The sequence below is a fragment of the Leucopleurus acutus genome (genome assembly GCF_964270905.1).
Source record: "Leucopleurus acutus genome assembly, chromosome: 18".
NCBI classification, from domain to species: Eukaryota; Metazoa; Chordata; class Mammalia; order Artiodactyla; family Delphinidae; genus Leucopleurus; species Leucopleurus acutus.
Genome location: NC_139160.1, coordinates 32,604,460 through 32,619,895, shown reverse-complemented (window position 1 = coordinate 32,619,895; position 15,436 = coordinate 32,604,460). Strand labels below are relative to the sequence as shown.

Below are 15,436 nucleotides of genomic sequence, written 5' to 3'. Positions count from 1 at the left end.
ACACATACACACTCACAAAAAGAGGAAAAGGGAAAAAACCGTAAATCTTGCTCTCAAAGTCCACCTCCTCAATTTGAGATGATTCCTTGTCTATTCAGGTATTCCACAGATGCAGGGTACATCAAGTTGATTGTGGAGCTTTAATCCGCTGCTCCTAAGGCTGTTGGGAGAGATTTCCCTTTGTCTTCTTTGTTCTCAGAGCTCCCAGGGCCTCAGCTTTGGATTTGGCTCCGCCTCTGCCTGTCGGTCGCCAGAGGGCGTCTGTTCTTCGCTCATACAGGACGGGCTTAAAGGAGCTGGTGATTCGGGGGCTCCGGCTCACTCAGGCTGGGAGGAGGGAGGGGCACGGAGTGCGGGGCGAGCCTGCTGACGCAGAGGCCGGCGTGACGTTTCACCAGCCTGAGGCGCGCCCTGCATTCTCCCTGGTAAGTTGTCCCTGGACCAGGGGACCCTGGCAGTGGCGGGCTGCACAGGCTCCCCGGAAGGGAGGTGTGGAGAGTGACCTGTGCTCGCACGCAGGCTTCTTGGTGGCGGCAGCAGCAGCCTTAGCGTCTCACGCCTGTCTCTGGGGTCGGCGCTGTTAGCTGCGGATTGCACCCGTCTTTGGAGCTCCTTAATCCCCTCTCCTCATGCACCAGGAAGCAAATAGGGAAGAAAAGGTCTCTTCCGTCTTCGCCAGGTCCAGACTTTTTCCAGGACTTCCTTATGGCTAGCCATGGTGCACTAACCCCTTCATGCTGTGTTCACGCCACCAGTCCTCCTCCTGTGCTCCAACTGAAGCCCGTAGCCCGAGCCTCAGCTCCCAGCCCCGCCCGCCCCCGCGGGTGAGCAGACAAGCCTCTTGGGCTGGTGAGTGCTGGTCGGCACTGATCCTCTGTGTGGAAATTTCTCCGCTTTGCCCTCTGCACCTCTGTTGCTGTGCTCTCCTCCACGGCTCCGAAGCTTCCCCCTTCCACCATTCGCAGTTTGCGCCCGCGAAGGGGCTTCTGGTGTGTGGAAACCTTTCCTCCTTCACGACTCCCTCCCACTGGTGCAGGTCCCGTCCCTATTCTTTTGTCTCTGTTTATTCTTTTTTCTTTTGCCCTGCCCAGGTACGTGGGGAGTTTCTTGCCTTTTGGGAGGTCTGAGTTCTTCTGCCAGCATTCAGTAGGTGTTCTGTAGGAGCTGATCCACGTGTAGATGTATTTCTGATGTATCTGTGGGGAGGAAGGTGATCTCCGCGTCTTACTCTTCCGGCATCTTCCCCCTCTCTCCCATCAGTGTCTTATAGTTTTCTGCATACAGGTCTTTTGTCTCCCTAAGTAGGTTTTTTCTGAGGTATTTTATTATTTTTGTTGCAGTGGTAAATGGGAGTGTGTTTTTAATTTCTCTTTCAGATTTTTCATCATTAGTGTATAGGAATGCAAGAGATTTCTGTGCATTAATTTTGTATCCTGCAACATTACCAAATTCATTGATTAGCTCTAGTATTTTTCTGGTGGCATCTTTAGGATTCTTTATGTACAGTATCATGTCATCTGCAAACACTGACAGTTTTACTTCTTCTTTTCCAACTTGTATTCCTCTTTTTTCTTTTTCTTCTCTGATTGCCATGCCTAGGACGTCCAAAACTATGTTGAATAATAGTGGTGAGAGTGGGCATCCTTGTCTTGTTTTTGATCTTACAGGAAATGCTTTCAGTTTTTCGCCATTGAGTATGATGTTTTCTGTGGGTTTGTCATATATGACCTTGTTATGTTGAAATAGGTTCCCTCTATGCCCACTTTCTGGAGAGTTTTTATGTTAAATGGGTGGTGAATTTTGTCAAAATCTCTTCCTGCATCTATTGAGATGATTGTGTGGTTTTTATTCTTCAGTTTGTTAATATGGTGTATCACATTGATTGATTTGCATATATTGAATAATCCTTGCATCTCTAGGATGAATCCAACTTGATCATGGTGTATGATCCTTTTAATGTGTTGTTGGATTCTGTTTGCTTGTGTTTTGTTGGGGATTTTTGCATCCATATTCAGCAATGATATTGGTCTGTAATTTTCTTTTTTTGTAGTGTCTTTGTCTGGTTTTGGTATTAGGGTGACGGTGACCTCATAGAATGAGTTTGGGAGTGTTCCTCTACAGTTTTTTGGAAGAGTTTGAGAAGGATGGGTGTTAGCTCTTTTTTAAATGTTTGATAGAATTCACCTGTGAAGCCATCTGGTCCTGGACGTTTGTTTGTTGGAAGATTTTTAATCACAGTTTCAATTTCATTACTTGTGATTGGTCTGTTCATATTTTCTGTTTCTTCCTGGTTCAGTCATGGAAGCTTATACCTTTCTACAAATTTGTCCATTTCTTCTAGGTTGTCCATTTTATTGGCATAGAGTTGCTTGTAGTAGTCTCTTAGGATGCTTTGTATTTCTGTGGTATCTGTTGTAACTTCTTTTTCATTTCTAATTTTATTGAATTGAGTCGTCTCCCTCTTTTCTTGATGAATCTGGCTAATGGTTTATCAATTTTGTTTATATTCTCAAAGAACCAGCTTTTAGTTTTATTGATCTTTGTTATTGTTTTCTTTGTTTCTATTGCATTTATTTCTGCTCTGATCTTTATGATTTCTTTCCTTCTGCTACCTTTGGGTTTTGTTTGTTCTTCTTTCTCTAGTTCCTTTAGGTGTAAGGTTAGATTGTTTATTTGAGATTTTTCTTGTTTCTTGAGGTTGGCTTGTATAGCTATAACCTTCCCTCTTAGAACTGCTTTTGCTGCATTGCATAGGTTTTGGATAGTCGTGTTTTCATTGTCATTAGTCTCTAGGTATTTTGTGATTTCCTCTTTCATTTCTTCAGTGATTTCTTGGTTATTTAGTAACGTATTTTTTAGCCTCCATGTGTTTGTATATTTTATGTTTTTTTCTCTGTAATTGATATCTAATCTCATAGCGTTGTGGTCAGAAAAGATGCTTGATAGTTTTTCAGTTTTCTTACATTTACTGAGACTTGATTTGTGACCCAAGATGTGATCTATCCTGGAGAATGTTCCGTGCACACTTGAGAAGAAAGTGTAATCTGCTGTTTTTGGATGTAATGTCCTATAAATATCAATTAAATCTATCGGTCTCTTGTGTCATTTAAAGCTTGTGTTTCCTTGTTAATTTTCTGTTTTGATGATCTGTCCATTTGTGTAAGTGAGGTGTTAAAGTTCCCCACTATTATTGTGTTACTGACGATTTCCTCTTTTAGAGCTGTTAGCAGTGGCCTTATCTATTGAGGTGCTCCTATGTTGGGTGCATATATATTTATAATTGTTATATCTTCTTCTTGGATTGATCCCTTGATCATTATGTAGTGTCCTTCCTTGTCTCTTGTAAGATTCTTTATTTTAAAGTCTATTTTATCTGATATGAGTATTGCTACTCTAGTTTTCTTATGATTTCCATTTGCATGGAATATCCTTTTCCATCCCCTCACTTTCAGTCTGTATGTGTCCCTAGGTCTGAAGTGTGTCCATTGTAACCTGCATTTATAGGGTTCTTGTTTTTGTGTCCATTCAGCAAGCCTGTGTCTTTTGGTTGGAGCATTTAATCCATTCACGTGTAAGGTAATTATCCATATGTATGTTCCTATGACCATTTTCTTAATTGTTTTGCGTTTGTTTTTGTAGGTCCTTTTCTTCTCTTGTGTTTCCCACTTAGAGAAGTTCCTTTAGTATCTGTTGTGAAGCTGGTTTGGTAGTGCTGAATTCTCTTAGCTTTTGTTTGTCTCTAAAGCTTTTGATTTCTCCATCGAATCTGAATGAGAACCTTGCTGGGTAGAGTAATCTTGGTTATAGTTTCTTCCCTTTCATCACTTTAAGTATATCATGCCACTCCTTTCTGGCTTGTAGAGTTTCTGCTGAGAAATCAGCTGTTAACCTTATGTGATTTCCCTTGTATGTTATTTGTCGTTTTTCCCTTGCTGCTTTCCATAGTTTTTCTTTGTCTTTAATTTTTGCTAGTTTGATTACTATGTGTCTTGGCATGTTTCTCCTTGGGTTTAACCTGTATGGGACTCTCTGCACTTCCTTGACTTGGGTGACTATTTCCTTTCCCATGTTAGGTAAGTTTTTGACTATAATCTCTTCAAATATTTTCTCGGGTCCTTTCTCTCTGTCTTCTCCCTCTGGGAGCCCTATATTGTGAATGTTGTTGCATTTAATGTTGCCCCAGAAGTGTCTTAGGCTATCTTCATGTCTTTTCATTCTTTTTTCTTTGTTCTGTTCCACAGCAGTGAATTCCACCATTCTGTCTTCCAGGTCACTTATCCATTCTTCTGCCTCAGTTATTCTGCCATCGTTTTCTCCTAGGGTATTTTTCATTTCATTTATTGTATTGTTCATCTCTGTTTGTTTGTTCTTTAATTCTTCCAGATCTTTGTTAAACAATTCTTGCATCATTTCGATCTTTGCCTCCATTCTTTTCCATAGTGCTTCATCTTCACTATCATTATTCTGAATTCTTTTTCTGGAAGATTGCCTATCTCCATTTCATTTAGTTGTTTTTCTAGGGTTTTATCTTGTTCCTTCATCTGGTACATAGCCCTCTGCCTCTTCATCTTGTCTATCTTTCTGTGAATGTGGTTTTTGTTCCCGAGGCTGCAGGATTGTAGTTCTTGCTTCTGCTGTCTGCCCTCTGGTGGATGAGGCTATCTAAGAGGCTTTTGGAAGTTTCCTGAAGGGAGGGACTGGTGGTGGGTAGAGCTGTCTGTTGCTCTGGTGGGCAGAGCTCAGTAAAACTGTTATCTGCTTGTGTGCTGATGGGTGCGGCAGCGTTCCTTCCCTGTTGATTGTTTGGCCTGAGGCTAGCCAGCACTGTAGCCTACCTGGGCTCTTTGTTGTGGCTAATGGTGGACTCTGGGAGGGCTCACGCCAAGGAGTATTTCCCAGAACTTCTGCTGCCAGTTTTCTTGTCCTTTGGTGAGCCACATCCACCCCCGCCTCTGCAGGAGACCCTCTAACACTAGCAGGTAGGTCTGGTGCAGTCTCCTATGGAGTCACTGCTCCTTCCTCTGGGTCCTGATGCGCCCACTACATTTTGTGTGCCCTGAGCGGAGTCTTTGTTTCCCCTAGTTGTGCCGAAATCCTGCAATCAAATCCCACTAGCCTTCAAAGTCTTATTCTTTAGGAATTCCTCCTCCCGTTGCCAGACTCCCAGGTTCAGAAGCATGACGTGTGGCTCAGAACCTTCACTCCAGTGGGTGGACTTCTGTGGTCTAAGTTTTCTCCAATTTGTGAGTCACCCGCCCAGCAGTTATGGGATTTGATTTTATTTTGAAAGTGCCCTTCCTACAATCTCATTGCGGCTTCTCCTTTGTCTTTCCATGTGGGGTGTCTTTTTTGGTGAGTTCCAGTGTCTTCCTGTCGATGATTGTTCAGCAGTTAGTTGTGATTCCGGTGTTCTCGAAAGAGGGAGTGAGAGCATCGACCTTCTCCCTATTTAATATGGCATGGCTTTATATCTGCCAGTTAATATAATTTATTGTTACTTTTTCTGTTCCCAGGTTACTTAGCACTGTGTGTACAAATACTAATAAGTTGGCTTATTAAGTCTTTCCATTCTACAGCATGCTAGATATCCTGAATTACCTGTGTCCTCATTTGGACTTAATCCTTCTTTTAAATTAGGAATGTACACTGAGTTCTCATTCTTTTCATAATAAGGTTCTTTTCCCCTTCAGTTGATTCTCTTGTGTATGCATTAGCATGTCATACATTAACTTTTATTCTTTGCTTTGTAATTTCTTTAGCAGAGGTATATTTCTACTTTGTAATATCATCAGAGGATATATGGGAGTAGCTTGTACTGGGAAAAACAATAGTTAGAAAAATTATTTTTTATGAATACACGTATTATTCTATGAATGGGAAACAGCAACATTCAGAAATAATTCATAGGGCTAGGTTCTAGAAACATTCCTTATAGTGGGGAGATTTTGAGGATACAATTTAGGGATGTTTTTATAAGAAGTTGTGATGAGCCAAGGAAGATCATGTGAGAATGGGCTTCATTCTCTGGTAGCTGAGTGATTCCTTTTACTTTCTTCCCTCATACCTATGGTTTATTCAATCAAAACTCATCTCAATTTGTAACTAATTTAATTAAAACAATTAACACTAAGATATACATGATAAATAGGCTTAACTGTCCTAGGGTTATTTTTCACCCCAGCAAAGCTTGTTGAGTTAAAAAAAGTTGTTGAATATGTGATTTTGAAGGGTGTTGATAATTTTATTTGGTTTGAACACCTGTTTTTCTGCTATTTAAGTCTTTGGTCATGAAGGGGTGTTCACACAAGGGAACCTGAAGAAAGTGGTTCTTTTAGTTTGTAGTGGTAATACTTTTGAGATGAGCAATATTGCTTATTTCTGTGGTTGCAAAGGTCCTTAGAGATGAAGTAGTTTCTATAACAGTTTGTTTTGATCAGCTTGTTTTTTCATAAAGGAAAAAGAGACATAGAAAACAAAGTGCTTTTAGTTAAGTATGTAGAAATCATGTGATCACTTTGAAGTGTATGTGTTAAGTTTTTTATAAAGTGTATTCTCAATGCCTTAATAATCCTTTTGTACATCGTTTAAAAAAAAATCTACCTACACCTCTAGTTCAAGGCTTGTTAAGTAGTGAAATCCTTCTCCCTTATCCATATAGGACTTGAGTTATAGAGAAAAAGTCCTTCAAGAAAAGTTGTTTTATACCCTTGTCTTCTAATTGTATAGAGAAATGTGCATTTATTTGCTATACTTTTGATCGTTACTGATGTTGAAATCATCTATTCCATAAGATTTTATTTAGTGGTTCAACTAGTCTTCTTATATACTATATAATTCTTAGCCTTGGGTTGCCAAACAGATATCTTTTTGCTAGTAAAATGCTCTGATTAGTTATGGCAGTCATATATTAATATTTGAGTAAAAAAATAATCTGTTTCTGCCCTATTTATTTTCTTTGCAGTTAGGCACGTAGCCATTTATTTTTGTGCCTAAAAATATTAAAACTGGGTTTGACAGATCAAACCATTGACAGATATGACTAAAGGTATTTATACAATTATAGTTTTCAGTACCAAAGGGTTTACTTTGATATTTTACCAAGGGGATAGTGCCAACTTAAAAAATGCTAATTTTTCCAAGTTTTCACTTTTTTCTATGGATTTTGTATGTATCTTCTATCTTCAAGCTGCCTAAACCTTCCTTGAAACCATATCGTCCTATCACAACTCCAGCAGTACTAACTCTCAGAAATCTGCTTTCTTTTCTCAACCATTCACCTATTCTCAATACCACCCCTAAGACTTCCATTCCGTTCACCCCATGTAGCTGAATAACTGAGCCTCGTCCAAAGGGAGCCACCATGTGAGAGTAGTGATGGGTGAATTCTCAACTTTCCCTTTGGAAGTATAGTTTTTTTCCATAACTTTAAATTCTGCTCATTGTGTTCAGGAGACCAAGCATTTCTCTTCCTTCCCCAGGTCCACTCACTGCCTCACCTGCTCTCCCAGTAAACATGTGCAGCAAGGGAAAATTCCATTACCTGAAAAAGCAACGCTTGGGGAGTTAACTTCCTCTTATGAGCTTGGTTGCAGACTGTTTTCCTGCTGCAGATTCCCTGTCCCAGAGCTGCTCTGGGCCTGTGATGCAGTGGTCAGTGTTCTTGTCTGGGATCTGGTGATAGCCGAGGCCTTTGTGTGACCTCGTGCAAGTAACTCATATTTTCTCTACTTAGGTTTCCTCACTGATAGATGAGGTAGTTAAACTTCATATTCAAGGGCTGTTTGCTTCTAAATTTCGGCCCAATAAATTTTTGATACTCTTTATTGGCCTCTTAGAACCTCAGTAGTTAGAAAAGTCAGGAAGAAAAACAACCACAATTGTGCAAATAATCTCTAGTTTATAGCTCTCTCCCTGCCCCCACCTTTCACCCTATTTGAAGGTTGTGGTAGGCCTCAGTTTTCATTTCCTAATCATATGATTTATGTTCGCTTTATTTCTGTAGTTGAGATGATTTTTATTGGCTTCTTTCAGTGTCATAGAGAATGGTTATTTAATCATTCAGTCACTTCCTTTTATCCTCTGAAGGCTAATGCTATAATAATCTAATGAACAAAAAAAAAGTAATTTATTTTAAACATACAACATGTAAAATTTAATAGCACTTGTACTAAATGAAAACCAGAAAAAATTAAAATGCTTAGTATTTTAAAAACGTTGTCATAAGATAGTTACCCAGGAAGCTCTGACAAAAATAGAATAAAAAATTATTATTCACATTTACTGATTTAAAATACTCAACTGTGGAAAGAGAAACTATAGTATTTATTACATTTTGTGCTTCTACTAGGTACTCACACGTTTAGAATTGTGCATATTCTAGAATTGTTTGCAGTGGTTAAATAATGTACTGTAAAATTTATGTGGAATCCTATTCCTAGAAAAAGGTCACATTTTTAATCAATCTGATTAGAAAATAATGGAAAATGAACTAGAGTAAGATGTATAACCGTGTACCATGGAACTGTGATATTTAATGGAAAATTTAGTATGAAAGAAAAGATTTTGAAAGGAGATTCTTTATATAATTTTGCTGCTATTTTTGAAACTTTGAAAATAGGAAAAGAATAAAGAGAAAATGTAATTAAAAAAGACTTTTTCAGTTCATAGCTCTCGGCAACAAAGAGTTTTGCCATCTTTGACTTCTTTCTGACATAAAACCCTCATGAAATGCGGCATATGCTGTGTTAGTGATCAGAACCATTCTTGAACAGGATTAATCTTCTCTCGGAAGAATGTAGCCTTACTCAACATCTCTAGGAAGTAAGGTTAAACGCGGACTTCTAATGACAGAAAAGCTAGATCACAAGTACAGATGGCACTAATAATCTGACTTTATGACTCATACTTGAGGAGAGCTAGTCTTTTAGTGAAAATGTGTTGGTACTGGGTTTAGAATAGGAGCTCCACCAGTGGATGGGATGAATCTAAAATGTGCTCGCCTCTGGGCTCCTGAGCTGTGGTCAGGCACTCTGTTTCTTATCCCTTTTTTCTCTGTCACTGCTGAGGTAGGGGATGGTTTCAGGAAGGTAAAGATCATTTCACTTCATTCTCACAAGTCCTTAGAGGGCCAGTGTCTCCAGGTGAGGGATGTAAGCCACAGTGGACTGTGTCTGGTACTCTGTGGGGCCAGGATGGCAGAACGTGGCATTGAGATTCCAAGCCTGAGTTCTCTGCAGGACCCTGCATTCTCCTGGCTAGTATTCCACAGAGATACTGTCAGCATGGGAAACTGAAACAGGATTTTGTGAAAAAATTTCATTCCCGCTGAACAGCCTCCTTTATTCTTATTCCTCTTTAATGCATCCCTGTTGTTGTCAACATGTATTTTCTGCTTTATCAGTGACATTTGCATAAACATTTTCACTGGTTTTACTCTGATTTGAGGCAGTCCATTATCTGGCTGTGTTTTTTCCCCAGCAGTACTTTTCATTATTTCTCAGTATGAAAGATTTTAACCAAATCAGTCTGTTTGGATAATAAACTGATTATCTGGTTTCATATCTACATAAGCATATTTCTACCTTTTTTTTTTTTTTTTTGAATCTTGTTTTCTGTCTTAGAAAACTCTGCTTCTTCCCCCCTTTACCCTATTTCCATTCCATCTTTCCCCAGCCATCCTTTGACTATATGGAGCAGATAAGAGAGGAGAAAGCCATGATTTCATTGCATTATGGGTATGCTGATACATTAAACTCAATAAGAGTCTAATTTGTCATTTTTATAAAAAAGCCGAATTGGTTAAAATTGCTTCAGTTTCTGATTTGCAGGTTAAAGTGGTCAAGATTGCTAGATAAACTTTTTTCTTTTTTTTAATGTGACACCTAACATATTTTACAACTAGTGGAAAGAATATTAGAGTCAAAGTGTAGTGACCCTTATTCTTTTATCAGATCTGTTGCTTTTAAAGCTACTTACCTTAAGCATTATCTTTCTCATGATGATTATGATGATGATGATAGTAGTCACAGAAATAGTATTACTCTTATGAGAATTATATAAGCAAGTGCAACAGAAAGTGTTCAGTGCAATGCCTAGTAGATGTTCAGTCAATGTTATTTAAAATTTAAGGTTCTTCATTTCTTTGACTTTTTTCTTTATGTAGACCAGAAAATGTTTCAGAATGTGGCAGGTTACTGCTGTTGAGAAATAAACTGATTTTTAAAAACTTAGAATCAGCCTTTTTCTTGGGGATAAAGATAGGAAAATAAAATGTATACATTTTCTAATGAGTAAAGGATTGCCATTTGGTCAGGTTGAGGAAAGGAAGTTCACTAATAAAATTTTTACTCGCCTTCATCTGAAAATTTTAACCAGTATAACAAGACAAGGAAAAGATTTCAATACTAGGAATAAGGAGACAAATGTGTCATTATTTGCTGATACCTGGAGAACCTGTGACAGTCAGTAGAATAATTATTAGGACTGATACCTGTATCACTGTTTCAGGTTTCTCTTCTGTACATTCAGCTGCCTCTTGTACATGACTATGTGGAGATAAAAGAGCTCCTCAAACTACACATGTTTAAAACTGGACTAGGTCAAAACTGTTCCTCGTTTGTTGCTGAATTAAATAAACAGCACCATCATCATCTGCCTGGTTACTTAAATCCTTCTTTCTCCTTTAGTCTGCAGGTACGTACATACCTACAGACATTTACTGAGCTTCTGTTATGTTCCAGGCTTGATGCTCAGCATACAACGGTGAACAAAGTTCCTGCCTCTAGCAACTTGCTTTCTAATGGGAGAAGAGAGACAGTATCAGATTTATGATATGTGAGGAGTAAGTGCTTTGGAGGAGAAAAAAGGCAGAGTGATGTTGATAGAAAATACTGGGCGGGGTTGGGGTGCTATTCTGTATAAGGAAGTGAGAGAAGTAAACCTTTTCTGTTAAGGTTTAACAGGAGTCTTTTGCTGCGTTGTGGTGAAGAGACTGCAGTTGGTCAAGCTTGGAAATGGGGAGACTAGTTAGAAAGCAATTGTGATCCAGGTGAGAAAGGATGGTAGCCACAAGCGGGGGAGTATAGTAGCCCCTACTTATTTTAGTGAATATTAAATTTTAAATTTAATACTAAATTTTAGTGAATATTTTAGAGTTAGAATTGATGGGGTTCACTGATGGACTAAATGTAGTTTTGGGTTAATGGAAAGAGGATGACTTCAAGCTTTGTGACTTGAACAATTGCAATAAGAGCATTCCCATTTCTAAGATGAGGAAAATTCCAGGAAGAGCAGCATGGAGGTGTGTGCATGTGGGTTTGTGGGTTTTGGACACGTGAAGTTGAAGGTGCCCATTAGACATCCAAGTAGAGGTGTGAGACTAGGCAGTTGGATAGTCAAGTTGGAGCTCAAGAGATGGGTCTGGACTGGATTCTGCTTTGAGGGCTCATCTATTCTCTCCATCCTGGTGGTCTGGGTGAGGTTCCATTTTTTTCTCATTTGGATTACTACAACTCCCTTCTGTCTTGACCTTCTACAATTATTTTTGCCACTCTTTCAATACACCTTCAGTAAGCTGAGTTTTTTCTAAAATTCAGTTCTTTTGATGTCTCTCTCATGCTTAAGCCTTCACTGGCTCCACATTGCTTGGAGGATAAAAGCCAGAATTCTTATCATGGCTTAAAAGGTCTTGCATGATCTGATGTCTGATTAATTTCTGGTGTCATTTATTTACACCCAATATTCTTTGCTCTTCTTCTTTTTCTTTAATTAATTAATTTATTTTTGGCTGCATTGGGTCTTCGTTGCGCGCACGGACTTTCTCTAGTTGCGGTGAACTGGTGCTACTCTTTGTTGTGGCGTGCGGGCTTCTCATTGCGGTGGCTTCTCTTATTGTGGAGCATGGGCTATAGGCACGTGGGCTTCAGTAGTTGTGGCACGCAGGCTCAGTAGTTGTGGCTTGCGGTCTCTAGAGCACAGGCTCAATAGCTGTGGCGCATGCACTTAGTTGCTCCGTGGCATATGGGATCTTCCTGGACCAGGGATCAAAGCCGTGTCCCCTGCATTGGTAGGCAGATTCTTAACCACTGCGCTGCCAAGGAAGTCCAGCTCTTATTATTCTTTTTTTTTTGTGTGTGTGTGTGGTACGCGGGCCTCTCACTGTTGTGGCCTCTCCCGTTCACAGGCTCCGGACGCGCAGGCTCAGTGGCCATGGCTCATGGGCCCAGCCGCTCCGTGGCATGTGGGGTCTTCCCGGACTGGGGCATGAACCCGTGTCCCCTGCATCGGCAGGCGGACTCTCAACCACTGCGCCCCCCAGGGAAAACCCCAGCTCTTATTATTCTTAATTCTTGCTGTGCCCTTCAAGTTCTTGCAGAACCTGAAACACTATCCTTCCGTTATCTGTCTGTGTCCTTCCTTCCCGCACCCTAAAACTTTCTCACCTGACTAACTTCTTTTCGCTTTCTAGCTTTTGCTTAGATATCATTCATTACATGAAGACTGTCTCTGGCAAGTATAGGTTAATTTTCTTTAATATCCTGTGGTTCTTACCCAAACACTGAAGATATATCTATGTACTGTAATTGCCATTTACTTTGCAGTCCTCTCTATTGGTCCTTAAATTCTTTGAGGTCAAGACATCTCCATTTTGTCTAGCATGGTCTTTTTTAGTTGGTGCTTAATAAATACTTCTTACTTGAATGAAAGAATAAATAAGTAAAGTGAATGATTATAAAACATATATGTAAAATTCAACAGTTTCTGTATTCCAGCAGTAACTAGTTGCAAAGTATAGTGGGGAAATGTAGAATTAATCAGTACCCCCAGGAGTATAATAGGAGTGTAATAGACATACTTAGGATACCTAACACTAACAATAAATATACAGGATGCCTACGCAGAGTACTGTGTTAAGTTAAAAAGTTATAGACACATGTCATGTTCATGATTAGGAAGTTTAGAAATTGTCAACATATCAAATTTGCCTGAATCTGTTTACAAATGCCTTGGAATTCAAATACAATTCAAGTGGATTTTATTTTTGGAACTTCGGAATTACTCTAAGGTTCCTGTGGAAAAATAAATGAGAAAAGTGAAGCAAGTTTAGAAAAGGAAGAAAAGTAATTTGAACAGCCAATTATATAGTAAGATATATCATAAATCCTATAGTGCTTAAGACAGAATGATAATAGCACAAGAGTAGTACATGGAACAGTGGAGCAGAATTAGAAGTCCAGGAAAACACATAGACTAAAAGTGTAATATAAAATCAGTTGAGAAAGATGGTTGATTATTCATAAAATGATAGAGATAATTAGTTAATAAACATTTTGAAAAGTATAAAATTTGATCCCTATTTCACACTGTGTACCTAAACATGTAATTATAATGCTTTTCTGATATACAAAGAATTTAATTATAATGTGCTATCTTGTATGTGAAGATTGTTTTCGAAGTTATTCTTCCTCAACATTTGTGATTTATTTGTACGTATCTAACTAAACAATTTGATCCGTTGTTCTTTGTTATCAAGATCCTAATTTTGTAAAGATGACTTACGTTCATCAGAAGTGCTGTCAACGTATGCAAAAGAGACGAGAGGAAAGATGACAGGATCGCTTTATTGGTTACAGCTGTTAACCGTGACTGTCATGTGCTGTGCTATAATCACAGTTCATATATTGTTGTTTAGCATCATGTATTTATTCTCTTACTTATTTTTTAGCAAAGATAGAGAGGTTAAGTGCATTTGCTGAGTTTTAAAAACTCAGATAAAGTAGGTTGATTATCAAAATTTGAATATTTTTCTAAGATTTGGAAAACGAATTGTAAACATTCTACTCTTCAAGTTTTACATGAGCTGTCTTTTTAAATGAACAAGGTATATCAAACGTAAAACAGCTAGGTGTTTGTCTTTGTTTAGCGCTCTTAGAGCTAACTCCTTAACCTATCCTAAGTGTAATACATTTACTTTTATAATTGTGTACTGTACATTGTTCAAAGGAGCTAACTGCACTTATTCTTCACCTGATAGCATTGGTTTCCATAGTGCACATCAGCTTTGTTTTTGTTTTTGCTGTTTAGACCTCTAAATATTTACTCTTAGTAGTTTTTCTAGGGAAAGAGCTGCCACTCCCTATCTGAAATAGTTTAGGTCTTGGGATATCTATTATTCTATTATTTTTATAACTGATTTAAATGATTTATATCTTTTTTTAGATTCTTTTATGACAAAGTTCATATCCTGTCTTTTGGCAATTGAGTGCCTACCACCCTTAACATGGATCTATCCTTGATTTTACAGAGAGAAGAGAAGAAGATTTTGAAGAGAAGAAAGCTATTAAGAAAAGAATTAAAGAACTTAAATTTCTAGATTCTAAAGTTGCCCAGAACCTTTGTAAGTATCAGATTTCAATACAATTAAATTAGTGAAACACACCACTGAACACACTGGTTCGTTTAAATTATTTCATTTTCTTTTTGACTTGCTTTTCATTTTATGTTAATTTTGTTATTATTTATAATAAATTCAAAGATAATTTTCCTTTCCTTTAGGTAAATTATGAGTTAAATTCTTCAAAAGATTAATGCATATTAGAAGATAAAACTAAGAAAGGGAAATATATTTCCCGTAACTGAAAAGAGACCTACCCTTTAAAGTCTTTCTTTTAAGTATAACAGTAAAGAATTATGGAATTTAGGTGATGACATAATATTTTGAAAAATATTGGTAGTGGATTATTTCTTCTATACCGCTGAATCTCTATTATTTGTGATACTTGATCACACACAAAGGAGGTTGGAATGTTAATGGAAATAAGGATGATGATTAAAATGAATTCTGTTATCCCATCTGAGCAGTTCAAAGCCTTTCCTCAAAAGTACTGACTGGAAATATTTTAGATTTAATTATTGTTACAGGAGCTAAATTCTTAGTATTGAATTGTTTTCCTGACTGAATTATTGTGGGAGAAGAGGGCAAATAGTTTTGCTTTTGACTGATTTCTAACTGCATCTTAAATGCATCAAAGATAGTTCTATTTGGAACTGAGATAGTATGATCTGGATATATTACTTTTCTAATGCTATAAGAGGGATAAAATGTGGAGAGTCTAGAGGCATGAAGAGCTAACATGGCTTTTAGTCTGCTTTTCAATTATTACATTCCTCAAGTGAGCTTTTTGCAAGTATTGGGACAAAACAATTCTTGATGAGAGGATAAAGATCCATGCTATTGATTAAAGAGGGAGTTAAGTTAGTGTACAGAGAAGGCAGAGTTGACATTCCTTTTGTGAAAGGTTTGGAACCCTCTTGTTTTGCAACTCATTATGGCAGAGGGCCATCTCTTTTCTTCAGTGTAAGCCTGGCAGAATCCCCACGGGCAGTGTGCAGACATTAGTGCTATTGGCCAATACACAGTTTTCTATTTCTGGGCACA

General features: G+C 38.3%; 1 protein-coding gene across 4 annotated transcripts in view; it reads left to right on the top strand.

The window, feature by feature from the left end:
- DIAPH3 (diaphanous related formin 3) overlaps positions 1-15,436 on the top strand; it is a gene marked incomplete at both ends in the record, with an annotated part of 563,043 nt that overhangs the window by 249,078 nt on the left and 298,529 nt on the right. For all 4 annotated transcript variants that reach the window (XM_082859704.1, XM_082859703.1, XM_082859702.1 and 1 more), the window contains one exon: positions 14,303-14,395. In XM_082859704.1, the coding sequence (XP_082715830.1) occupies positions 14,303-14,395 (93 nt within the window). The remainder of the gene's footprint in view (positions 1-14,302; positions 14,396-15,436) is intronic.